This window comes from Drosophila serrata, unplaced genomic scaffold (assembly GCF_035046125.1).
Source record: "Drosophila serrata isolate PLE 108 unplaced genomic scaffold, ASM3504612v1 contig_359, whole genome shotgun sequence".
NCBI lineage: Eukaryota > Metazoa > Arthropoda > Insecta > Diptera > Drosophilidae > Drosophila > Drosophila serrata.
In genome coordinates this window covers 1,298,901-1,325,821 of record NW_028257257.1, presented here as the reverse complement: position 1 = coordinate 1,325,821, position 26,921 = coordinate 1,298,901, and the positions used below count along the sequence as shown (strand labels likewise).

Here is a 26,921-nt window from a genome sequence, read left to right as displayed (position 1 = left end):
GCCTCTAGCAGCTGCACTCTATTGTCATTCTTACATTTTGGCTTCACCTCTATCTTTGACTGGCACTAGGATGTGCAACAACATCGATGTTCTGAAACGATAGTATCGATAGTTTGTTACCAGAAACAGCTGGCTTCGATGTCAGTGTAACCGCTTTTGCGTCTTTTCCTTAACTCTCTTCGGTCACACTGGCGAAATAGTACCAAGCGTGAAAAGTTATTTTTTTGTTGTTGTTTTGTTACCGTCGCGTCGAGTCGGCTCGCGTCCGTGTGATTTGTGATTTTACAACAGAATAAGCATTTAACCCCCGCGAGGTGCCAACAATGTTTACAACCCCTTAAATAAAATAAAAAAATTCTCAAATCAAACCAACAAAAAGCGGAAGAATAAGGTGATAAGCGCGGTGCGAGAAGTGAAGAAAGAAATTCCAATGCAGACGAACCCTTCGTCGTTGGGAAATGTATAAATTATAAAAAAGTGCAGATAAGCGCGCAAATTGATGAAGGAGGAGGTGCAGAGAACGAAAGAGCGAGAAACGGAGTGACAGATAACGAAAAAAGCAGATAAACAAAACTCACATACAAACACACACACACAAAGCAACAATTCTGAGTGCCGTTTTTTAATTTTTTGCAATGTGTTTCCATGGTGCAGGCAGGGGTGCGGTGGCCTCCAAAAATGTTTACATGTGCTCGCTCGGTCAGCAGGAAAATGGAATATTGCCTTTTCCTACTTAACACGATGTGTGAAAATTGGCTAGGCCGTTTTCCGTTTTCTTATTTTTTTTTTTTTGCTGTTTTTGTTTACCAATTTCGATAAGTTTTGGTTTCGGTTTCCTGCGAAACACACACACATACATTCTCAATAAAAATGGCAGGGGGATTGCGCGTGTGAGGGAGACAGACTCTATTGTGCTCTTTTCTTCGCCACTGTTCTCCTGCTCCTTTTCCATGCTGCTGCTCTTCACCCCCCGCAGTGCAATTTCTGATTCCCTGCGGAGGAGAGCCGAAAATAATACAGTAAATATTGGATAATAGGAGATCAAGCGTGGAAAATCGCACAATGGAGCTGTTTCTTACATATTTCCTGGAAACTCTATGTTGCTTTGTGTGTTTTTTTAAGTTTCTTATCTTGGGAAAGGGAGTAAAGATGGTTTATAGCAAAAAAGAACTTCTTAAAATTGGGCTTTCATGTCAGAATTATTTAACTTAAAAAATATGTGCTAATTTATAAATTTAAATTATTAAAATTCAAGGAATATCATTAAATTAAACACACATTTAATATATTATTTTTTTATGAACTAAATTTCTGTAAATGCTAGACTTTTCTTTTATGCGAAACCATCTGTTGTATTATTTCCACAGGGGCGGAAATATTTGTCAGGCCTCTGTTATTGTTTTCACCGCTTTTCCTACCCCTGCGATCTCCACTTTCCGCCAGTGTCCTTTGAAGATGAAACAAGTTTCTGTGAATGCAGCTTCCCCAATTAAATACAAACCCTAAATACTTTTGCAGCTGCTTTTTGGGAAAATAAAATAAAGCCTCTTTATGTGACAACAGGTGCAACAGCTGCCGCCAGTGCGTATTTCTAATTTTTCCAACCCCTTACAGTGCTACAAGAAAATAATAAAATTAAAAATCGAAAAAGTGCTAATTAATAACCGAGAAAGAGATATAGGAAAATCTATATAGCCACACGATAAACCATAAGTTAATCAAGGAAAATGGGAAAGCTGCTGAGCCTGCTGTCACGCGACGACTCCAATTGTTGCGCGGCCAAATCCTACGATGTCTTCCTGGACTTTGAGAATGCCGCGCCCACGGAAACGGAGCGGGAGATCTACGACGAGGTGGAGCGCGTTCTCCGTGAATCGGAGGTGGTGCTGGAGGAGATACAGATCTATCGGGTGAGTGTGTCTTTCGTCTCCCCTCCCTCTCTCTCTCTCTCTCCCTCTCCCCTTAGTAGTGCGTCATTACGTTGGGGATTAACCGCAGTCTAACTAACCGGTTATTAGGCATTTAATAATGGATACTATAGTTTAAAACAACTATCTTATGTGTGACAAATTGGACTTATTGAGGTGTCTTTCTTACGTTGTTTATTATTTTTTCTGCAAGATAAATGCTAGATATTGATAATTCTAGGGTTTTTTATTGATTATTTTATAGAATTATTGGATGGTTATTCTGAAAATGAATAGATTTATTTTTCTCTTTATAATTTATATGTATTATTTAAATATTTTACATTTTATCAGTATATTTCCTTAGTAAATTCAATATTTTTGATATTTAAAAAGTAATAGATATTTACCTTTATCTCTATTCTATTTGTTTTTATTTATTCCTTGAAAACATTTCATAAATGTATAGGAAAGTGTATAAAACTGTTAATTTCAACAGCTTGCTAAAAATAACAACAATTGCCGGGAAATCGAGAGCAACAAAAAACAAAAGCAGGAACAATAAACGAGCAACAAATTGAGTATTTAACCTTTAGCAGTTTGAGAGCAGAGAGCTGGTTGTTATCTTGTTGAAAACATTTATGGGATGCTCTCAAGAAATTGCTTTGGGTGAGCTTATAGAGTTCCCAGTAAAATATGGATCTGGAAAATTAACTAAAATATTTTTATAATATTTTGTATAATATTAGTAACAACAGCTCTTAAATTATTACTCATTGATAAACAACGAATGATCTTACAAGCCTTGTATAAGCAGAACCCTATTTAAAGTTGATTTTTTACACAGTAATATGGGATTCTAAGAAACCAACTTTAAGGGTTACCATTATAAACTAATAGACTTTAAATAGCTGGCGCTGAAGATAAGATTAACTGCTGTGAAAATGAGTGTCACTGGCAAACATAAACCTTATCCCCATTTTCTAGTTTTGGGGTCTCTCTCTCTCTCGGTTTTTCTCTTTGGGTTCTTTTTTGCGGTCTGAGTCACGCACGTGCCCGCATATACATATATGATCCGATCCGATCCGATGTGGCGGACTTCTTTCATTATCATCGCTCCACTGACGTCATTAACCAAGTTTTGCCCCTGCTACTCTTCACACGCGGTTTTTCATTCTTCGCCTCTCTTTTGGTGGAGAATTACTCACCCAGTCTACCGTTTTTTTTACACAGAAATAAATGAAGGTGTGTTTAGTACAAATAGTAATTAAAATATATAATCGGTTTAGCATTAAAAGAAAATGTTTAATTAATAAGGAGATATAATATTTATATCACAAAAAATGGTATTATATTTAAATGTAAGTAGTAAAGTAGTAAGAATTTGGTATATAGTTCATTCCTCATTCGGATTCTGGTCCTATACCAACCTAAATATTGTTGTTGGGGTTGCAAATTGAATTTGATTATTAGGAAAAGTTAATGGTAATAAGACTCCTTGGCTGGAACACTTACAGCTTAAAATCTAATTAAATTTATACACATCTTTTAAAATGCGCAAAATATTGCCGTTTCAGAAAATACAAAATTTAATTAAAATTTATAATATTTTGTTATATATTTTCCCATATAGCTTGTGACAAAACACAGCTAGACTTGGGGGCTATATTAATTCGCAGCATTGGGTGTGTGTGCAAATTATTAATTGGGTTTCAGACGGCAAAGAGACAGGCCAAGAGTTTGGGGAAAATATAGAAAGGGGCGGCAGGCAAACACACACAAAATGTCAGGCCAAAAAAAAGAAGCTTTAATCAACGCAAATGAACTGGAAAATGTATACCAATGAGCTCATTTCCTTTGTTGTAACCCACTTAAATGGGACCAGAGACTAAATGAAACAAACCCAGGCAACAAAGGCGACCTCGAGGGGCACTTAACCCTTTGGTGACTACAACAGCAACCTTCCCTTCCATTTAGAACCAACTTAACCAGAGGTATTTAAAATGCGCTTAATTTGCGGGCTGCATTTCATTTTCATTGCAGTTTTCAGTCGCGTCTTTGAGTGAGTGGGTGGGTTGGCTTTTTGGGGCTGGAAAACTGGTTGCCAAGGCGAAAAAGAAATAACCAAAAACTGGTTGTGGAGTAGGTGATTCCCAAATAAAATACATATACAGTTGGCCAGGCGCCAAAAGCTGGCGAAAATGGCAAAAAAACAAAACTCCATGTTCTGTTTTTTCACCTCTTTCTCCCCCAAGTCGGTTGCTATAAATAGAGTGAAAACTGCAAGAGAGGAAAAATCAACTATTTTTCCCTCTATTTTTGTTGCTTTTTATGTCTTGTTCTCTTTAAGTTGAGCCCTCGGGTATTGAACTGAGCTTAAAAGCGCAGAGGAAAAATATAATGTTGATGCTTAAAGGTCTTAAAAATCTTTATTTTATATGACTTTTGATGGAAATAACTTGGAATAAAATGAAAAGGTTACTTAGGAATAAAGGAAAGTATTGATATTTGACTTTAAAGTCGATATCCCAAGGATATAACAATGTGTTTCGGATATTTATTGGTAGTTTTGCTAAATTTGTTATGTATTAATTTATATAGCCTCAGATTCATGTTAAAATCTTTATTTTTATATTATTAAACCTAAAAGAACCTCTTTAATGAAAAATTGAATTAACTCTGTTCAAACCCGAAAGAAAAGAAATCTTCAGACCGATTCTTTGCCATCTGTAATAGGCTTTTCAATCCGATTTATGGCCACTTGCTAGTGACGCTTTTGTCAAATATTGGCCCAGACTTAGATAAGGAATGAAAGGCGCCCCTTTGTGTTTGTATATATGTACATATATGTGTAATAAGCTAACAAACTATAGCAACAAGGTCAACAAAGGGCCGCAAATACTAATAATAGTTGAAAAAGCCACCATTCAGTGCAGCAGCAATAGCAACAATGATAATAATGATAATCACAATCACAATCACAATCACCTGAACACAAAGGAAACAACAACAATGCGACCAGAAAAAAAAGTATATCAACACACACCATGTGGGTGCTGTGGCTGTTAAAGATAAAAGTTATCGGGTTTGTGGGCCACCCGAAAGCCATCTGAAATTTGATGAACACGGCTTTTCGAATAATATTAAATTGGAGGAGTTGTGGTTTTCCACAAGAGATAACATTTATATGCAGCAGTTATAGAGGCTAAAACATATGTCAAACACATGGAAGTAATCCAATACACAACCTTGAACTGAAGCCTGATGGAAATGAATGAATCGAGTGCGAATTTCTGTGGTTTTGCTGCTCTCTTACATAATATTAGAAATATAGATATATAAATAAGTCAGCGAGCTTCTCATTGAGCTTCAAATTGAGTCATTTAGATATCTTTGTTGGTTACAAAATGATATTTAAATCATTACGTAAATGTCACACACACAAATTGAGTCATCAAATGTTGAAGAATTTACCTTTTTTGATGTATTCTTTCACATTGAATGTGAAGAACTGAAATTCTGGCAACTTTGTAGCAAACTCTTGAATGTAAGTCTTTTTTTATGTGAAAAGTTAGTTCATTTCGATAAGAAATTTGCAAAGTTTTCAAAGTTTTTCATTGTAATAAGATAAGTTTTTTGGGGTTTTTATTGAAACCGATAAGTGTAAATGAGATATTTGTAAGCCTAACTTTTTGATTAAATACTTTAAGGGAAAAACTGTAAAGGTTCTTTTATGCAAATAAAATATTTAAAAAATTATTATATCAAAATTCCATATATAATGTATGTCTTTTAAACCGCAGCTAATTTATCAAATTTCCAAATAACTCCCCCTCCAAATTAAACCTAGTTTTCCCACCTATACAAATGGGATGATGATTTGTCATATTTTCCCCCATTTAGGAGATATTTTCCCCTCCAAATCCGAGCAGCTGCTTTCACTCAAAAGGGGAGAAACCCTACTCCATAATGGACATAAAGGCGACCCATTTAAATAGTCTGCTCTACATATTAAAAAGCATCATGCATAAAAATATAAACATTTAGGCTTATGTTATTGTGAGGGGAGCCACACAGACAATCGGAATAATCACAGAATCGGAAAGAGCAGTCATTAGATACATATATAACCCTCTATACTCCCACCTCTTTCCCTTTTTTCCTTTTTTTAATTCCACGAATAACTTAAACGATGTGCGCGAATGCAAAATCACAAAGAGGGAATCGAGAGAGAGAGAGAGAAATAAAAGTCAACTTCCGGTTGGTCATTCGGTTGGTCAGCCGATATAATTGCTATATAATGTGCGTGCCGCCGATCAACATTTGAGTATTATAAAATTATACTTTATATACCTTTTGAAACAACCCTTTCCATCTGATCTGTGTAAATGTTTTAAAAATGGTATAAAAAAGGTAGAGAAAATCCATTAAAAAAGTCATTCTAAAAGCAGTAACCTTTTTTTGACATATTAAAAATAAATCAAACTACTTTTATTACAAGCTTAGCAGTATATATTATAATAGTTTAATATCTAATTGGCAACTAAATTCATAATATACGACGTTTCACTTTCCTTAGCTGGGTTTAATGGCTTTATTAGATAAATATTTATAGCTTTCCAATGAACATAAATTTGTTTTATATTTCCCATGTCATAAACTTTAAATACGTAGCTTCAAAGGTAGTAAATAAACTATTAAACAATAATAGTAAACGTAAATGCTATCAAGATTAGCATATTAATTTCTTTGTTAAATAATTTAAAACTTAATCAATTGCATTCATTTTAAGTTATTCATTTAAATATTTTAAACCTTATAATATTTTCCAAGTCAACTTCCTCATTTCTAATATTTTCCATAAAAGAAGCAACTCCTTAAAAGGTTCAACCAAGGGTTATTTTCTTTATTTATCAAGAAATACAGTTGTAAAATCGAATTTCGTAACCTTAATAGTCCCAATTTAGCCTATAGATAAATTTGAAATTCATCATTCAATTGCATTTCACTTTTCCAAGTCCGTATTTGTGATTGTTTATTGTTAAGCGTAAACGTATTTATTTTCGTATTTCCGACGTCATCAACAACAAATCAAATGCGCCGAAAATAGAGAAAGAGGGAAGCGAAAAACATAAACAAATTGAAGTAAATAAAAGTGTACACATTTTAAGTGTAAAGCTCAATGTGGAAAAGTGTTTCAACACAAAAAAACAACGAGTAATTTGTTTATGTTCAAGTATCATTTTCTCGCCTTTTTTGAGTGCACTTTAAAATGAGATTTCAGTGTGTCGATGATGCCACATTTAAGTATTATTATGTTGTTAGTTTTTTTTTTTTTTTTGTTGAGGTATTTAAGGTGGGTGGTAATTGGGGCCCAAAAATGTGGCATGATTTTGTGGTATTTCTTTGCATTTTACAGATATGACAACCAAAACTGCTTTAAAATCTATAAAATCGATATAAAAGTATTTTTAAAAATTGTACTTAAAGCACAAAACTCTGTATTTTATATCTTTAAAACTTAAACAAATTTATGAAGCTCTGAAACGCAGTGTTCGAGCATGACACATTTTTTTGTTTGCTTATTTATTGAAATGACACTGAGCTGATTTGATTTAACCAAATTTAATTCAATTGAATGAGGCGGTGAAGAGCATTTTTTTGCATTCCAACGCTTTCAAGTTTTAACAAGGGTTGAACTACAAAAAATATAGAGATTTTAGCATACAAAATAAACAAATAATAAATAAATAAAAGCAATTTCAGGCCGTTTCATAATCCTTTTTATTTGGTGGTTTTAAATGGGGTTTAAAGTTCTTTATTATAATAATAATAATGGGTTTTTTTTAAATTAAAACAAACAGACAATGAAACAAAATAAATAGACAATTAAATGCCTTTAAAAATATTTATATTTGACCAAAAAAAATATATTTAACTTCGAAATGCTCAAATTTGAATACCCTTGCAGTTTCGATCGATCATAACTAAGCCATAAATGCATTAATTTCGATTCGGAAAGCTGTCCCGTGTTAGTTTTTATTAGATTAATAAATCTGTATACTGCATAAAAATTTTAATTTTTTGTAAAATTTTGACAATTTTTACGATGTAACCCCTTATAAAATTTAAAAAAAATTTTAAAAATTTAATTTTCTCCCGGACATGGCTAGATCGATTCGGCTGTAGATGCTGATCAAGAATACATATGATTTATAAGGTCGGAAATGCCTCCTTCACTTTCTTTTCAGCTTCTGACTGAAGGTTCATTACCATTTTTTAATGGATATTAATGAAATTTTTACATGAAAATTTAACGAAAATCAAAATGTAAAAAACTCATAATTAAGCCAAGAAAAGATTAATTTCGGAAAACTTTCGTACGTTAAGTTTTAACAGGTTAACAAAACTGCATACTCCATTTAAAATGTGTATTTTTGGACGATTTTTGCAAATTTCAATATGATGGAAAATGGAAAATTTCTGAAAAATATTTTTGTTGGCCATAAATAGCTAGAATGATTCGCCTGTTGATGCTGATCAAGAATATATATGATTTATAGGGTCGGAAATGAGTCGTTGCTTCTTCTTCTGACTGAAATTATAATACCTTGCAAGGGTATACAAATAAGTCAACTAAAATCTGTTAATGCTTCCTTAAAGAAAATATAAAATTAAATATAGTAATTATTTTATTAATATTATAGAAATCTTCAATTTTATCAACTACAACTACAACTTATTTAAAAATTGAATAAACTGAAGCTCTTAAAGTAGTTTCTAAAAGCATTAGTGACGTCTGCCGTCCATAAAAGTCCTCTACAACCTGTAATGAACTGTTCAGGTGACTTTAAAATAGTCAAATGACCAATTTACGACTTCTGCAGAAGGAAAAAAGAAAGGTAGGGACAGCTCTAAGTACGTCTGTTTTCCATTGTCTGGGGACCATGCTCAGTTCTTGTAAGCCGCTTAGAAGCCGGGTGTAAAGTGCAAAGACAACGCTTTTAGCTGCTTTTTACTGCCAAACGTCGTCTGTGCAGAAATGTATTTACCTTATTTAATTTTATATTTTTCCCTTTTCCTTATTTTACGAGCAACAACTGTTAATATCTTCGTTTATGCGTGTAATTTGTAAACAAATAAACAGTGGCTCTGAAGAGAAATGTGCAATTTTTCAGGAATGTTTTCTGATATATTTTTTGCTTCCGCCCGATTTTCAATGCAATTAAAAATTGCCGGCAGACGCACAGCAGTTTTACCATTTTTTATTCCACTGTTAACCCAATTTTTTAGCAGCTGTTTCTCTGAGTTTTACAATGCAAGGGGAAGTGTTGGGGGCTTGTAGGGGGTATTTTAATCGATATGCCACCCATTTCCATATCCATTTCCCCCGACAATTGTGATTTATTTGCCTTAATTGAGAACAAGAGAGTGACATGTGTTTTATGGGAATGCGACAGCTGTCCTGCTCGCTCGCTGGCTCTGTCTCTGGTTCCCTCTCTATATATTTCTCTTTCTTTCTCGCTCTATGTCGGCTGATTTCCCAGAATTTTCCCCTGGGGACATTGACATTTGTTTGGCTGCCAGCCTGGTCGGGTCTGGAGTGCGTCAAACGCCCAGTTTTGATAAGAGGAACCTTCCTCTGTCGATAATTAAATGCAATCATTTGGCATATCGAAAACAAGGATTGTTTTTTTGTGGTTTCAGGGTCATAGTGGTGGGAAATGGGGGGAAAACAATTAAGAAAATAGTTGGTTAATATAGAAATCACAAGTTAAAAGTCTGCCCCTTAACCCTATCCCTAGTTATGTTTGTTGTGGAGTAGAATTTTACTTTAATTTCTAAAGAAAATCTTCAACTTTTTATAATATAAATTCTTAGTAAACATATACCAAACCTTTAACTTATTTCCTTATGTAAATATTTAGTAAACATTTCCCAGAATTCTACTTCACTTGGTTCTTTAACTAGCACATTCTTTCCTTCTCACTCTCTGACATTGATAATTTTGCGAGCTTATCTTATCTTTAATGGCAATCGCAGGCGTTGTTATTGCTGCTGTTTTTTTTGTTGTTGTTTCTTTTTCGATTATCTTGATAAATTACGACAGTGCTCGTGACATGTACGAAAAAAAAACAGCTCTATAAAAGCTTGGCCCTTGGTAATTTAAGTAAAGCGATTCACACATTGTTAAGACCTATTTAAATGTAAATGGTAATTAAATTTACAGCGCACGCACCACAAAATGAACTTGGTTTTCATTTTACTTTGTGTTTTTTTTTATATACGGAGGTTGTCTTTAAATTTAATATGACTTCAATTTTGATTCACCGAATGTGTAATGACCAAATATGTCGCATAAATGAGTTGTACTCATCGGGGGGATTACACAATATCGAGAAGAGTCGTGCTAATCCCTATTTTTAACATGCTGCCTCAACTGAAAGTGATCTTTTAATTGTTAAATGCTGGCTATTGTTTACTAAACGACTCCCAATGATGCACATTCTTGTGAAAATCAAAAGTCTCACCTCACTCTTTGAATTATCCGACGCTTTCCACACAACAAAAGTCACATCAATGATCGTTCAGTTGCTGAAAGTGACTCACAAAAGCCATAGTTGCGAGAGTTCTTTCCCGAGTCAGCAGTTTTACAATTGTAACACGACATCAGCAGCAGATATATCCACAATAACACTGAGTTTTGTAAGCCATACATTGCGAGAAATGGTTGTTAAAGCATTAAAGTGATTGAGAAATAATTAACAGAGAATTTATAGGGGAATTCACAGGTTTTTGTTAAGGGATTCCACGATTTAAAATATGATTTAGCAAATGATTCGAAGGTTTAAGCCTAACAAAACCAAAAACTAGGCTTAAACTCCTGAGGAACACACAGAATGTAAGAAATAAAAGTCAATTTGTATTAATTAAATCAATTGGTTAGAATATTAAGTAGTTTAAAATCACAATTCCTTGGTAGGAAAACATCTTATAAGCGAATTTACCTAGAAAACAACCTTTTACAACTTTAAAATTTAAGTAAATAAAACCAAAAGCTAGTAAAACAAACTTGTCTTTATGTGTAAATTATGTATACTTCCCATCACATATATTTAATTATTAAGTCTGCTGATATCAGAAGCTGGAAACGGGAGTAAAACATAGAGAAGAGAAACTTTTGTGAGTGGGGTTTTCAGTGATGTTTCTGTTCATTGAATAATTAAACGATTCTTGCCAGCGGAAGGCGCAAAAAAACATGAAAAACAACAACAAGTATATGTTGGGAATTATGAAATATTTATGATTATATGTATTAGTCAACAGAACTGAAGTGGCGGCGCCATGAGAAAATTGTAGACTGCAGTGTCAACTTGTCATCGTTGTCGTCATCATGGGTTGCACTTTGTTTTTTCCCTTTATTTATTTACATTTATTTATTTTATTATTTATTTTTAGTGTGGTCACAAAAAGGCGACTGAATGTCTGTGGAAGGCGTCGTTGTTCCTTTGTTCTTGTTTTGCTTTCAATTTCTGTGTGTTTTTTCTTCCCTTTGAGTTTTTCCTCTTAAAAATAAATGATGAGAAATTAAGAGTCATCAAAGGCACATCTCTCCCTCTCTCTGGGAAATGGCTTTGGTCTTTTGAATTTATTTAATGTTTTTGTGCCGTTCTCGGAATAAATTTGCATTGATTTGTGGCTGCCTTTTTGCTTTATTTTACCTTTAAATATATATGTTTGAGTATATATTTTGTGCACTTTATTTCATTCATTGATTCATTTAAACGTGATTGGCATTCAAAGCATTCAATGTGACTAGAAAATCTGCTGGGAAATTAGTTAAAAGTGTTGTCTTCTCAATGGAATGAAAATGTCAGCAAAAATGTGACAAAAAACCTATGGCATGTTTGTTGTTAAACACATTGCCAGAGCAGTTTCCACCCACACTTTTCCGCGTGCGCCTGGAAAAACACACTGTGCCACATGACAACATCAACTATTTTATAGCGTCATACGTTTCCATTGTGGGCGAAAGTCCAATTCTACGAGTCTACATTGCATTTTAGCGCCGGTTGGCAGAAACAGTTGCTCTTGGGGAAAAATTAAGCAATAGGATAGGAAATTTAATACTTTAAAACAGAGGAAAATATTGTTTTAAAAAAAGGTTGTTTGCACTTATAATTTAAGAAGGTTTATGTTTCATTATGGTTTGCTTAAGTGCTATTGTTTAAGCTCTCTCTTGACACTTTAATTAAGCTCTTCTTTTTCTAAATTCATAATCATTTTCTCCACTAAATTTTTATATATATAATATAGTTTCATATTCTTTTTCCCCAGTGATAGCTTCTCTGAAATTCGATAAAGCCCGGCGCCCCGGGAGCAGGTTCCGATTTAAGCTAGTATGTGTTTGGTTGCGATTAAAACCCGATTGTGTATTTGCTAATGCTAAACAACATAGTGTCATTGGCAATTATCTGGGGCAAATAAAAAAAAAGGAAGAAGACTGTACTATCCGATTTTCATCTCTCTTGCATTTCCGCATTGCAAGCCTCTAATTTCATTTTCAATTAAAAACGCTGCAACACTCGCTAAAGTTAATTAACTATTCAACTATGTGTGGTTTTCTTTTCTTTGCTGCTTTTTGCTGCTCCATGGAGCAAATGAAACGCTGACTGATTGCGCTTTTTGATGATGAGCAATCAAAGCGAGCAGAGGAGGGGGAGTGTTAATTAAAACCCAAACTAGAAACAGTTACAAAACGAAAAGCGGTTCTTGCTTTATTATTATTACTACCACATCTTAGCTGCTGCCTGCTAAGTTCAAGTTTGTTGCTTGCTTGTTTTTTTTTTGTGAGTGATTTTCATTCATTTTCCCCCCACTCGGTTTTCCCTGGTAAATGCCAGTGGAGAGCAAAGCACGTGCTTCCAAATGGAGCACATCGCGGGTTTTTATGGCCAGATAAATGCCTGCAACGATGATGATGATGAATCAACACAATTGCTCACTGAGCTCCCGATCCCGTTTCCTGTGGCAAAAATGCATCAGTTGTGGATGTGAAGAGTTCAAGTTGCCTCTGCAACACCTACGCTATGTCTTTTGTCTGCTTTTGGTATGTGATAAAGGCTGCTGTTGAAGATAAAATGCAAGTGACATCGGAATATACAGATATAAACAAGAAAGGAAACTGATTTCAGCACACCGATGCTTAAATACCCTTGTAGATTGAAATTCGATCACTAGAACCAATATAAATTATATATATTTATGTTAAAAAACAATGAAGTAATGCCTTTGCTGTTTGCATTTTTCTCTATTTTTAACAATCGTTTATATGGCAGCTATAAGATATAGTAGTCCGATTTTCATTCAATTTCACACAAAATTCTAAATTAGTATAGAATGGCTATATATCAAATTTGATTAAAATTTGTTGGAAATTGGAAAAGTTTCCTATCGTTCCTATATCAGCTATATATATGTATATATACAGTCCACCGATTCCCCATCCTCCAAATTATATACTAGTAAAATTATATGGAAGAATAACTCCATAGTTTTATTCAAATAGCTTACATTTGTTCCAAACCACATCTCGCACATCTGTGCATATGATTCCCAACTGGTTCTAACATCCCCGGAACGAAGTGACTGCTGCCGGCCAAGTCTCAGGAATGTGTTGTGTTACAAAAGTTGCAAGTCATTGTTTACTAGTGTTCGTAGTTAGTTGCTGATCATACATACTTACTGGCATAGATACTTATTGGTCATATATACTTACTGTTCAGATTTAGTTACTGCTCATACTTAATTACTGATCATATTTATTTACTAATCATAGTTACTTTATGTTCATTGGTACTTACTGATAATAGTTACTCACTGGTCATGGCTGGTTACTGATCATAGTTAATTACAGATCATAGTTCTATAAATCTTCCGATTGTTCCTATGTCAGCTATATATATGTATATATATAGGCCACCGATTCCACATGCAACAAATTATATACTAGTAAAATTATATAGAAGAATAACTCCATAGTTTTATTCAATTAGCTTAAGTTTGTTCCAAAACACATCTCGCACATCTATGCATATGATTCTCAACTGGTTCTAACATCCCCGGAACGAAGTGACGGCTGCCGGCCAAGTATCAGGAATGTGTTGTTTTACAAAAGTTGCAAGTCATTGTTTATTAGTGTTTAGAATTAGTTGCTGATCATACATAGTTACTGGTCATAGATAGTTACTACTCATAGATAATTAATAGTCATAGATACTCACTGTTCAGATTTACTTATTGCTCATAGTTACTTAATGTTCATTGATACCTTCTGATCATAGTTACTTACTGATCATAGTTACTTACTGATCATAGTTACTCACTGGTCATAGCTAGTTACTGATCATATTTAAGTACTTACTGATCATAATTACTTAATGTTCATTCATTAAGATGTCTGTGTTTTAAAGAGTCTCGCAAAACATTAGTTTACAAAAAAAGGAGGATTCTTTCTAAAAAGCAAGAATAAGATAGTATATGATTCTATACTCACTTTTTAATATTAAATATTTGCATACTTGTTAAGTATTACTCCCTTTATTGTCCTCGCAAAATCATAATACCCCCCGTCAGGATAAGAAACAAAAAACGAGCTTCCCATAAACGACTCTTAACCATATGCGAGTAAAAAACCCCAAGGAGTATTGTATGTATTTCTCTCCTTGAAAATCTCAGCCTTGTGCAATCTCTCTGGAATGTCATGCCAGGCTAGAGCCTAGTAAACAAGAGTGCACCCACACACAGGCCACGTTTATATCAAAACCATATATACTCCTGGCAAAAGGAGAAAAGAACAGACCAGACCAGAACAGACCGTTTCCGTTGCATGACCGTGGCTTCAAGAGTCCTTAGAGAGTCACTGGCGTAAACGAGACAATGAAACAGCAGGACACAGGAAAAAAAAAGTACTATATAATATTAAATGCATAACAGACTTCTTATCAATATACTATTTATATTAGATTTCTTAATAAAAACCTTCAAGCTATAGCTGATAAATTTTGATAACACTCTTTGACTAAGACTTACCCTTCAAGGACCTTTTTTTTATCCTAAATTTTTATGATATATATTAGATATTTTTTCCTTGAGTGTTCTTTGGCAGAAGGAGAGGCCAGAGTCAACGACAGCTGCCCTCATCCCCTCTGAATTTTTGTTTTACAAATCTCCCCCCAATGCATTTTGTTTACTTGTTTGCGCGCGTTAAACATTCTCGGATGCTCCAAGTGCAGCAGCAGCAGCATCCAAGGACATGAGATCTTGACTTACAGACAGGTGTAAATTATGTAGAGTGAAAAGAAATGCCTGTGCATGAAAAAAAGAAACAAAACAAAACAAAAGCAGAACATCACAGATGCTGATGCAGGCAGCAGACAGTTTCATTCATATTATTATTATTTTTTTATGTGCCAAAGCATTCATAGCAGAAGCTGGAAAACCAGAGACAGGATGCTTTCTTTACACTAAAGGGAAAATCTTAAGGGAATTCAGGATTTAAAATAAGAACAGTACAAAATTTTAATAAGGAATAGATATATACAGTCTCTACCACAAAGCATTATTACTTACTTGGCTTTTCCTTTAGTTTTATTGATAGAAAAATTACAATTATAAATAGTTTGTAATATAATTTATCTGAAAAATATATATAGTAAATTTTCAGTATAATACATTTAAAAAAATCAAATTATCAGTGATTTTTTTTAAATTTCTTTAAATATAGAAGACTCTTTTTTAAACAAAATAAACATTTTTAACATATATTTTGATTGGTTTTTCCATTCTGAATCTATAAACTTTGAATAAAAATATGTGTTTTCAGTTTTTTAAGATTTATTAGCATTTATTTTAAGTAGCTTAATTTATTCAAAAGATTTGTTTTTAATAATTTTTCGCCAGTGTATAAAAGGCACTGCATATTGTGCCTTCTGTCTGAAGTGTGTTTGTTGATATGCGCAGCGATTTAATTATAAACACACAACACGTGCTTAGTCCATTACATTATGGGAAAGGTGTGCAAACTGAAAATAACCGCACTGAACACTCAACACTCTCGGCACTCGCACAACAACACACACCTCACACACATACACACACACACTGAGCTTGAACTTCGCAGACCACTGAGCTGTGCGTAACTCGTGTGTGTTTTTTAATAGCAAAGTTTCAGGTCGGATCGAAGGCGGTGCCTGTGGCTATATTTAATTCTTTCTAATGTATGCCAATATGGCATTAATCGCTTAGACACGCAACAAACAAATTGAGAGTGGTGGCTATATAATTATCCTGGGCCAGAAAGATGAACAGAAGCTATAATTAAATCTGCTAACTCTTGTTGGCTTGCAAAGAAAGTTTAGTAAATTATGCAACATAAACTAGGGGGGAAATAATAATTGAAAGCTTTGGTTGGATGGGTTTGTTTTAGATCTTATTCTTTTATTCTTATTCTTATTAATAAATGATTTAACTGGGTCTGTGAGATGATTAATTAATCACTCTACTGATGAAGCACAAGTATCTGTAGTTCTTAATAATAGTTGCAGAGTTCTAGAAACAATAAGATAAGCAAACAAATATTTGAGGTTAATTTTAAGATAAACTTTTGACTAGTTTAAGATTAAGTTAGCTGCCTTTATCTAAATAAATCCATAAGGTTTTTACAACAAAATAAGCCGAAACTAGTATTAAGATAAGCTCTAGACTTATAAAACATATTTTGTTCAGTTTTTACTACAAAATCTTATTGGTTATCATTAGATAAGCTCTAGTCTTATAAAACATATTTTGTACAATTTTTACTACAAAATCTTATAAGTTATCATTCTGTCTACGATTAGCCTCAACATTTTCCTTGCTGCAGAGTCGCTTAATTTGCTTTTAAGAATTTCAGCTGTCTTTTTCTTTTGCTTTTTGAAAATTTGAAATATTTTTTCAGTCTTGAATAAAAGTCAATCCTCCTTCCTCTTTCTTAAATGAACTTCAAACAGTTTTGCTGCCAATTAATTCAGGTTTGCGATACCAATCAGCAAAATACAAAAATATATATTTGCACTGTATTATTAGCCACTTAAAATGTATTAGAAAAAATGCGAAAAGACCTCAATTGAAATAATCAACGCCATTTGCTGATTGCATGGCAAGACCTCATGGATTGGATTGGATGGATGTACATATTATGGTCATGATGGGGCTCTTGGCTCTTGGCTCTTGCCTCTTGGCTCTCGGCAATCGAAATGAACTCTTCACGTCGTCACATGCAATGACCGTTCGTTAGCTCCAGTTTCCCGATTGCCAGCTGCTGCTGCCGTGCATGTTTTCCTTTCCTTTATTTTAGTTTTAGTTTTCCTTATGTTTTATTTTTTGTAGATCATAAAGCATCGATAAAAATCGCTGCGCCGGTCCGGACGGTCAATGCACGCGGTCGTTATTGTTGCATGTGGCGCTGAAATAACGGTGGCGAGGAAAATGCTGAAAAGCTAGCTGCCCCTCACAGTTCGGTGATTGTAATAAAACAAATGCTTGAAATGTGGTCAGCAGGCATAGTTTTCCACAGACCCGTAAAAAACGAAAAACTACACAAAAAAAAAGAGTACACTGGGGGAAAAACTAGGAGTTTTAAGTGAGCTAGGATAAGCATTTACTTAGCCTTGATTTAATTATATTATTTTAATCAGAAGCCTGTACCGTCTTGGACGAATAATTTGCGACCCTATAAATCATATATATTATATATCAGAATCAACAGCCGAGTCGATCTAGCTATGTCCGTACAAAATGAATTTATTTTAATTTTGAAAATTTTGTAAGGGGTTACATTTTTTAAATTGACAAAAATGTTGATTTTTTTTAATTTTAATTTGAGTATGCAGATTTATTAACGTAATCAAAAATAACATAGGAGTGCTTTCCGAATTTAATTTTCTTTGGCTCAGTTATGACTTTCTTAAGCATAAATTTGTGGAAAAAATTTTCATATATAAATATAGATAAATATCTACTAAAAGAATGGTATTATAGTTTTAGTCAGAAGCTTATAATTTTGTGAAGGAATCATTTACGGCCCTATAATCCATATATATTCTTGATCAGCATCAAAAGACAAATCTTTCTAGCCATATAAAAAAGGACATTTTTTGGCAGTTTTTTTTTCTCTAAATTTTAAATCCTTCAAATTGTAAAAATTTGCCAAAAATCTTAATTTTTTTTAATTTTACATTGAGTATGCAGATTTATTAACGTAATCAAAACTAACATAGGAGTGCTTTCCGAATTAAAATTAATGCTTTTTTGGCTTAGTTATGAGTTTTTCAAACTTTCATTTTTCGTAAAAAATGTCCTATAAATATTGATTAAAAAAATGTCAAAATTTTAAGTTTTAGTTATCATAGCTTTCCAATACGATCCTTTAATTCAATTGTTTCCCATAGTTAATTTTCTCTCATGTTCTTTATCAAAAAAGATAATTATTTAATTTATTATTTGAAGAACCTTACAAGTTTAAGAATTTCTGACAATGAGCTTAAAAGCAAAGAAATTTGAATCATTTTTACGTAATAGTTATTTATAATTTGGAGAACATTTTGAATGGAAATATGATAAATATATAATTTATAAGTTTTGCCAATGATTTTCCAGTGTAAAAGTTCGCATGCCAAACTCACATTTAGTCCCGTTTTCCATTTACCCCGTCAAATATATATTGACTAACGATTTTTCTATTCCAATTCCCTGGTTTATATACATTTTCAGGGTGCCGGCAAGGAAATCCGAGAAGCAATCGCCGATCCCTCGCCTGAGGTTACAGGGAAGGCCTGGGCGGCGGTCCTGCCGCTGGTCAACAAACTGAAGCGCTGCTACGAGCACTCCATGGAGCTGGACAAGATCGTGCCGAAGCTGCTGGGCCAGCTGGTGGGCGGCAAGCTGAATCCGACACAGCACCTGGAGACGCAGCAGGCGCTGGTCAAGCAGCTGGCCGAGATCTTGGAGTTTGTGCTGAAGTTCGATGAGTACAAGGTGAGTGAGTTTTTTTTACGATACGTGTTGGTGGTGTGATGTGTTGTTGTGCGTGTGTTACAAGCTCTGGTCCATATTTGGTGGTAGCAACGCCTACAACGGTTGGGATTTAACCCATTAGTTGTGTTGGAGGTGGAAGGAGAGCTCTGCGGAGGATTTTAAAAGGAAATAAATTTAATATAATTAGTACGATTGAAGAAAAATTTATTTAAAGTTTAACTTTGATGGATTGTTGACTTAAATTGGAAATATTATTTGTTCTTTTATTAATTGATCAAGAGTATATATGATTTATAGGGTCGCAACTGCGTTTCAAGCTTCTGACTAAAATTATAATAACATTTTTTGAGCCGTTTTTTTTATTTATTTCTTATGACAATTTGTTCAACAAATCAAAGTTTAAAAACTCATAACTAAGCCAAAAATGCATAAAATTTAATTCGGATTGCTGTTCTGTGATAGTTTTTATATGGTTAACAAATACGCATACTCAGTTTTATAATTTTTTTAATTTCAATTTTTGTCAAATTTTAAAATTTTTATTAATGTAAAATTTTGCCTAAAAAAATGGAAAAATTTCGAAAAAAAATTAATTTTGTCCGGACATAGCTAGATCGATTCGCCTGTTAATGCTGATTAATAATATATATGATTTATAGGGTCGGAAATGACTCCTTCACATCATTATAAGCTTCTGACTAAAATTAGAATACCCACCTTGCAAGGGTATAAAAAGATTAAGCTTCAGTGCAGGATATTTTTATTTTCTTTAAATAGTTTAATATATATTTTATTCCCAATCTTGGCTTTAAGGGGTTAAAGTATGTCGTCTTCTTCACTGTAAATATTCCGCCTGTCTGTCTGTTTGTTTACCTTATGTGGGCGCTGTCGACAGTCCATCCGATCCAAAGCAATAACCAAAAGACAAAGTCAAACGAAGCCAAACCAAGTCCCACTTGCTGCCAACTCATTGTGCGCGTGGTTGCATTTTTAATTGACTGACTTCTATATATATTTGCTGTCTGGGCTAACTGAAGACTAACTTGGCCAAGACGAGCGCGTGCTGCGGCTCATTGATGAAAAATCTTTGGGCCAAGCAAACAGCTAACAGATTGCATGCGTGCCACACTGTGGAGCATCGGACATGGAACATGGCCCAGGCACTTACGCACACGCAAACCCAACGACCGATGGCCGGATGAAGTTGTAAAAAACACAGAGATATGGTTGGTGGGAATACAGCAGAGGTTATATAAGTAGGAGAGGTATTTATTATAGAGAAATTATGCTGATAATTGGGTTAAATATACGAATAATTTATGTAGAAATTTAACATGAAGCTTAATGTGTTGAAGTATATTTTTATTCTTAACTTTTAAGCATAATTCACATGGTTTCCCCTGTGACCAGGAACACTTGCCGCGACAGTTGGCTTTCCAATTTCAATTTAGCAAACAGAAATCGATTCATTTTAATGGCAAATCTCTGTGAGTAAAGCATTTCCCATGGCTCGCTTCCGGTTTGGGGGTAAAACTTTTATCAAAATCAGGAGGATGGAGCTTGGGGGATCTAGGACAGTCTGGAGGGGTTAAGGTAGGGATGTGGCACAGTCATCGTCGGCTTCCAATCTCTGATGTCTGCAACTTGCTGCCCCCCCAAGACGACGACGATGATGATGATGATGTTGATGTTAAATGCTGTAAACTGCACGTTCATTGTGTGCTCAAAGTGTCAGCTGCCTGGCCACGTTCAGATACATATATTTCTGTCTAGATATAGATATAGATATATATGTTTATATTCTCCTTTAATAGTTGTGTGTGTGTATATAGCTTAGACGTGATTTCCTAACTAACAGCCACTTCCGTTTCGTTTCGTTCCTCTTAAATGGCGGGCATTGTCTCTGAGCTTTTGTTGTCCGCCGGAAAGTATGCTGCATACAATTTATTGACTTTGCTTGTAACTGGCTTCGTTTTAACGACAAGTTTTTATTGGGCTAAAAAGAAAGCAAAAATCTTGACATGGCTGAGAGGCACTTGTGGTGAGCTAGAGGAAGTATTAAAAACTTGAGCAATTCTCCATGAAAAATAGGTGTAAAGAAGTTATTGGGTTTCCTTTTCTTAAATGTAGTTTTCCGTATTCAAATTCACTGCATTTCTTTGTAGTCGTTCTGAAATTTGACCTCTATCTTTTCCAGATCAATCCCTCCAAGAAAAAAAACACAACGAAATTTATTTTCTTGGCAAAGAACCAAAATGGCTCTTAAGGGAATTTATTCAATTTTTGGCTTCTTTACAGGGTAACATTCTTTTAAGGGGAATATTCCGGCTCTCTCTTCTACTTCTCATCAAAATCTTCACCGACATCGTAGACTGGCTGCAGGCGCCTGGGATATTTACGCAGATAATTGGCAAAATGCTGAGCATATTTGGCCTGAAAATCACGTTGCCTCCAAGCTTGGGCGGGTTCATAGTAATTACCATTGTTGGTGTACACATTTTGATAGTTATTTGTGGCCAGCGAGCGACTGCCACCAATTTGGACTACTTGCTCCTCATCGCGTCGTGAATCGCTGGATTCCAATTCAGTGTTGGGGCGAGGGAGATAAGATTGTTGAAATTCATTTGTGATTGGTGTTGTTGTTGGTGTAGTTTCCTGTTGTTGGTAGTAAAAGTAACCCGGCACATTGTTGTAATTGTGATTGGGGTAACGTGCTGGTGGTTGCAGCTCCTGTGTTCTTGATTCACTTCGCCAACTTGGTTGATATGAAGGCAAGGTGTCGTCCTCTCTTCTCCAACTTGGATAGGTTGGTCTTGAGGTATCCCCATAATAACCATTTATATTTGAATACTGTCGCTGCTGTTGCTGCTGTTCTTGGGCACTATACTGATTATCATTGACCACAATCGGGGAACCTGACCATATAGATTGCACTCCTGGAATTGCATAAGCTCCAGCACCGCCGTAAGGTGATGCATATTGAGCTCTCCCACAAACTGCATCGATCATCAATGGCAGCAATGCATATAGCTAAAAATAATAACGAATGATTATTAGAAAAGATTAATCATCTCGGGTGTCGTATGCTATATAATATATATTTAGAGATGAGGGTGGAGGAGGAGCACTCACCAAGCTGACGATCCGTCCTGTTTGCGGCTTCATTTCAGACTGTTGAGAACGATTTATGCTAATAACGTATTTATATGGGGTTTCGCAATAGACTCTCGAGTCGAGACCCGACTATATACACTACTATATAGTACACCTGGCCCAGGCCAGTGCATGATTTTTTCTGTCAAGGTGATTGGATGAGCAACATACTCTACTCTACCTGACTCTTAAAACTCGAGGCGGCGGAATCTCTGAAGTTATTTTTTTTTCTCACGCACGTTCCCGATGCAGCCCTGACAGTTTAATTTTTGTTTGGTTTTTGGGCCTGGCCCGGACTAGACTTGCAACAGTTAACAGCCGAGAGGCAAAAGGCATCAGGCACTAGGCACTAGTCACCAGAGGCGACATCAGGCAGCAGGCAAATTGCGGTGTCACGTACCGCGTAATTAGTAATTAGATTTTGAAGCCAACCGTAATTAGAGGCTAACAAGAGCGAGTGTTGAAAAGCCGCCGAATGTGTGTAAGCGTTAACTGACAATACTTGGATGTTGTGTTTGCTGTAACTAAGTAATAGCTTCTTGCTATGTGGAGGTAATTATAATAATTGAAAATATTAAATTACTTAGGAAAAACAAATATAGTCTTGATGATATATACATATTTTCTCAGTAAATAATATACTTAAAAAATTGATTGATTTTCCTTTTAAATTTTGATTTCCCTGGATGACAGAATGATATATTTTTAATAACTTTTACGCACTCAAACTTGTCCAAATTGTTTCTCAATTTAAATCTATTTTCATTGAGCTTTTCAAAGCCTTTGGTTTTACCTTAAAGATTGGAAAATAATTGCAATATTAAATAAAACTTAACATTTGATTTTATACCAAAATAGTTTCTTTATTCGTAGAATGAGTATTAGAAATAATGAATAATTTTTTAGAATTTACAAATGTTCAAAATAATAAAAATAAAGTAATTTTCAGTTGAAAATATCAGAAATTCAAATTTAAATAGGATTTTGAATTTGATCTCAAGTAATCTATAAATTTGGGCGCATGTGCACGATAAAGAAGGCTCCGTCGCGTGGCACAGGAAGTTGGCTCAGGAACTTACCGCCGTCATATGAACCATAAAATAATTTGTTTAAATACGACTTGGTTTCCATTCGCTTTGATAGGTTCATGTCATGGCAGGGAGTTTCGCGGGTTAGCACCTGCAAGTTCAATGAATAATAAATAAAATTATAAATAGTAAGGGTTAGTTAACACACCATTTTCTGCTTTATATTGGCTAAGGTATCGGATGGAGGCGGACGGCAGAATGGCTCTTTTTGAAAGATGTTTTCGTTTCGGCACTTGACAAGATGAGCTGTAATGAGATTCCTTGCCCGGACCTCATCTTCATCCTGAGTCGGAGCACGGAGTAGGTTTATCCACATGGTGGCCATCATCTTGCAGCGTATGTCTAGATTATCAACCTGACGCTCCAAAGTCTCAATGTTTTGCTTGAAGTCATCGCCGGAATTGGAACCTTCGGCAGATCTTTTTGGTCTCCCCGTCATCATGAGATTTAGGTCTGAATATGGTTCCTTCTTCCGTTGGGGAGCCATCTCTTGCTCGAGTTTATTTGATTCCCTCTTAGGTAGCTTACTGCGGGGTTTCTCCTTATGTTCCTTTTGCTTTGCCATCCGTTCTTCACGTCGGGCTTTCTTCTCGAGTTCTTTCTTCTGCCTCTCTTTTTCTTTGCGCACGTCCTCAAGTTCCTTAAGGCGATCGGATACATCCTTATGAGGTTTTAAATAAGTCAAGGGCTCCACATCAACCGAGGCTCGTCTCCTTCTAATGTTCTTCCTGTGTTCAGAGAGAATAAGTTTACCGAGACGTTTTAACAAAAGTTGAATAAATTTTTAACTTTACCCATAATTTGACTCTCTGCTTGAGGCTCTTTTGAAAAGGCTAAAAACTCCCTTACTAGTGTTACTCATTCTGACGAATTTATGAAACTAAACTGATGATGTGTTGATGGTATTCTCCTAGCTTGCCTTGTTCTATATATTTTTCTTGGTTAACTAGTCTTTAAGTGTTATTAATTATTCATTTATAAAATCAACTAACAGCCATATACTTTATTTATTTCGATAGATGAAAACCCCCGCCATACAGAATGACTTTAGCTACTACAGACGCATCGTCAGCCGGCAGCGTGTGGACTCCACGGAGAACATGCTGGTCAGCACGGAATTGGCCAACCGAATGTCCCTCTTCTATGCCCATGCCACGCCCATGCTCAAGGTGCTCAGCGAGGCCACCTCGAAGTTTGTCAACGATAATGCGGACGATGTCCAGAATACGACGGAAACGTTAGGAACCATGGCCAAAGTCTGCCTTCGAATGCTGGAGAATCCGTGAGTTCTATATACTATTTCTATATATAATGGAAAAAATACCTTACTAATATCCCTGATATTTGTTTTCCAGAAAACTCCTTCAACAAATCGAGCGGGAGGATACGAAAATGTTAGTGCTACGCGTTATGGTCGGCCTGGTGATTCTCTACGACCATGTCCATCCCGAGGGAGCGTTCGTGCGAGGAGCCCATGTGGATGTGAAGGGATGTGTGCGCCTGCTGCAGGCGCAACCGGCCATCAAGGCGGAGCCGCTGCTCAATGCCCTGCGATATACGACGAAGCACCTGAACGGGGAGAACACGCCGAAGAATATACAACGCCTGCTGGCCGCATAGGAGCGGAGGGAGTGGAGTGACGAGGAGGAGGTCCTTAAGGTTAATTTCTATGTGTATTGCGTATCGATCTAAAATGGTTTTACTTTATTTATGTAATTAGTAGGCTTCTTGTATTATTTGTAAAAAAATTGTAAGCGAGCGAGCGAGGAGGAGGCAGGGCCGGCAGGCTGCCTGTAGTTTTACGTTCTTACCCCCAAGCATTTGTTTCTTTTGCCGCCAGCCAGCCTCCGCGTAAAGTAACGATGTCGTAAGTGGAACGCATATATCAGCAGCAACAATATTTAGTTGATAATCTAGCCCTAATGTTAAGTAATGAAGCAAGGAACCTAAATTAACCTAAACAAAAAGAAAAAAAAAACAAAACCAATTAGCGCAAAGTTTAAACTGTGTGAGAGATAAATCCTAAATTTTCACTAAAACAGAGAGATTATAAATATAAAGAAAAGAACATTTTTAAATCAAATCTAGAGTATTTTTTTGTACAAGTGAACGTAGCAAAAGGGTGTTAAGGTCTAACTAATGCCTAAATTAAACGAATTGTACGAACTAAAATGCCTAAACACTACAACCACATGCAGAAAGCGGATGCATTTATATATATATATTTCCACGCCGTCAACTTTGATAAACGTATTAAATATAAACAAATCTACAACAACATAAACTTGAGCTGCGCAATAATAATATTTTTAAGATTTACAAATAGTAATAAAAGAATTGAAATAAAAAGGCAAAACTTAACGCATACAATTTGTACCAAAAAAACAAAGAAAAATAATGAGAAAATCACACAAACTAAATAAAGATTTATATATGCGATAAGAGGAGCAAGAAGAAGGGATGATGATGATGATGAAAAAAGAAAACTATATAGAGAATGCTGAATCAAAATAAATATCACGCAAAATCAATGGGATTTATGTTGTGTTTTTAATTTAACGACTATGACTTTAAACATAATTTAATGAACAAGAAAATAAGCTAACTTCGGCACGCTGAAGTTTTTATACCCTTGAAGATTGCAATTCGATCACTAGGAATCATAACAATATAAATTATGTATATTTTTTTTCAAAAACAATTAGGTAATGCCTGCTTTCAATTTATTCACCTATAAATTTTATATTTACATTCACCGTTTTGCATTTTCCTATATTTTTAACAATCGTTTGTATGGCAGCTTTATGATACAGTAGTCCGATTTTCATAAAATTGTACTCAAAATTCTAGATGAATATATAATGTCTATATATTAAATTTGATGAAAATCTGTTGAAAACTAGAAAAGTTATGATATATTTTCTTAAAGTTTTCCTATCGTTCTTATGGAAACTATATATATGTATATATATAGGCCACCTATTCACCATGGTCCGATTTATTTACTAGCAAAATTATATAGAAGAATAAATCCATAGTTTCATTCCAATAGCTTAAATTTGTTCCAAAATAAATCTTGCACTTCTGTACATATGATTCCCAACTGGTTCTACCATCCCCGGAACGAAGTGTCTTCTGCCGGCCAAGTCTCAGATATGTGTTGTGTTACAAAAGTTGCAAGTCATTGTTTACAAGTTAAAAGTTAGGTAGTGATCATTCATACTTACTGATCATAGATACTTACTGGTCATAGATACTTATTGTTCAGAGTTAATTACTGCTCATAGCTACTTACTGCTTATAGTTAACTGGTCATAGTTAATAACTGATCATAGTTCTAGAAATCGTCCGATCGTTCCTATGGCAGCTATATATATGTATGTATATATATAGTCCACCTATTCACCATGGTCCGATTTATATACTAGAAAAATTATATAGAAGAATAAACCCATATATACTTACTGTTCAAATTAAGTTACTGCTCATACTTAATTACTGATCATATTTATTTACTAATCATAGTTACTTTATGTTCATTGATACTTACTGATAATAGTTACTCACTGGTCATAGCTAGTTACTGATCATAGTTAATTACAGATCATAGTTCTATAAATCTTCCGATTGTTCCTATGTCAGCTATATATATGTATATATATAGGCCACCGATTCCACATGCAACAAATTATATACT

At 34.8% G+C, this 26,921-nt stretch overlaps 3 protein-coding genes across 6 annotated transcripts; 1 reads left to right on the top strand and 2 right to left on the bottom strand.

Moving 5' to 3' along the window:
- Window positions 1–26: 26 nt before the first annotated feature.
- On the top strand, window positions 27–25,760 carry LOC110185161 (CYFIP-related Rac1 interactor B). Of its 4 annotated transcripts, none has more exons than XM_020953866.2 (5): window positions 27–391; window positions 1,615–1,910; window positions 18,720–18,983; window positions 24,244–24,506; window positions 24,580–25,760. In XM_020953866.2, exons 2-5 carry the CDS (start codon window positions 1,728–1,730, stop codon window positions 24,842–24,844), a joined length of 975 nt encoding a protein of 324 aa, XP_020809525.1. In that variant the 5' UTR covers window positions 27–391; window positions 1,615–1,727; the 3' UTR covers window positions 24,845–25,760. The 4 variants fall into 4 exon arrangements, with proteins under 4 accessions (XP_020809525.1, XP_086694899.1, XP_086694900.1 ...); XM_086838773.1 differs by having other exon boundaries at window positions 173–511; XM_086838774.1 differs by having other exon boundaries at window positions 182–314.
- LOC110185163 (uncharacterized) lies at window positions 21,214–22,636 on the bottom strand. Its single transcript, XM_020953868.2, has 2 exons — window positions 22,116–22,636; window positions 21,214–22,013 (listed from the first exon to the last, which is right to left on the bottom strand). The coding sequence occupies exons 1-2, from the start codon at window positions 22,146–22,148 to the stop codon at window positions 21,321–21,323; spliced, it is 726 nt and encodes a 241-aa protein (XP_020809527.2). The 5' UTR covers window positions 22,149–22,636; the 3' UTR covers window positions 21,214–21,320.
- LOC110185162 (uncharacterized) lies at window positions 22,974–24,178 on the bottom strand. The gene is made up of 3 exons (XM_020953867.2): window positions 24,019–24,178; window positions 23,373–23,952; window positions 22,974–23,315 (listed from the first exon to the last, which is right to left on the bottom strand). The coding sequence occupies exons 1-3, from the start codon at window positions 24,084–24,086 to the stop codon at window positions 23,142–23,144; spliced, it is 822 nt and encodes a 273-aa protein (XP_020809526.2). The 5' UTR covers window positions 24,087–24,178; the 3' UTR covers window positions 22,974–23,141.
- Window positions 25,761–26,921: the final 1,161 nt, after the last annotated feature.

What these genes read in the sequence shown, in the direction of transcription:
- LOC110185162 (XM_020953867.2), bottom strand. Translation starts at nt 24,086, where the DNA reads ATGAGTAACACTAGTAAGGGAGTTTTTAGCCTTTTCAAAAGAGCCTCA. An exon ending in AGCAGAGAGTCAAATTATGG is followed by an intron (nt 23,953 to 24,018) that starts GTAAAGTTAAAA and finishes CTCTGAACACAG; the next exon opens with GAAGAACATTAGAAGGAGAC. An exon ending in CCAATATAAAGCAGAAAATG is followed by an intron (nt 23,316 to 23,372) that starts GTGTGTTAACTA and finishes TTGAACTTGCAG; the next exon opens with GTGCTAACCCGCGAAACTCC.
- LOC110185161 (XM_020953866.2), top strand. Translation starts at nt 1,728, where the DNA reads ATGGGAAAGCTGCTGAGCCTGCTGTCACGCGACGACTCCAATTGTTGC. An exon ending in TGAAGTTCGATGAGTACAAG is followed by an intron (nt 18,984 to 24,243) that starts GTGAGTGAGTTT and finishes TTATTTCGATAG; the next exon opens with ATGAAAACCCCCGCCATACA. An exon ending in CTTCGAATGCTGGAGAATCC is followed by an intron (nt 24,507 to 24,579) that starts GTGAGTTCTATA and finishes TTTGTTTTCCAG; the next exon opens with AAAACTCCTTCAACAAATCG.
- LOC110185163 (XM_020953868.2), bottom strand. Translation starts at nt 22,148, where the DNA reads ATGAAGCCGCAAACAGGACGGATCGTCAGCTTG. An exon ending in CAGGACGGATCGTCAGCTTG is followed by an intron (nt 22,014 to 22,115) that starts GTGAGTGCTCCT and finishes TATTATTTTTAG; the next exon opens with CTATATGCATTGCTGCCATT.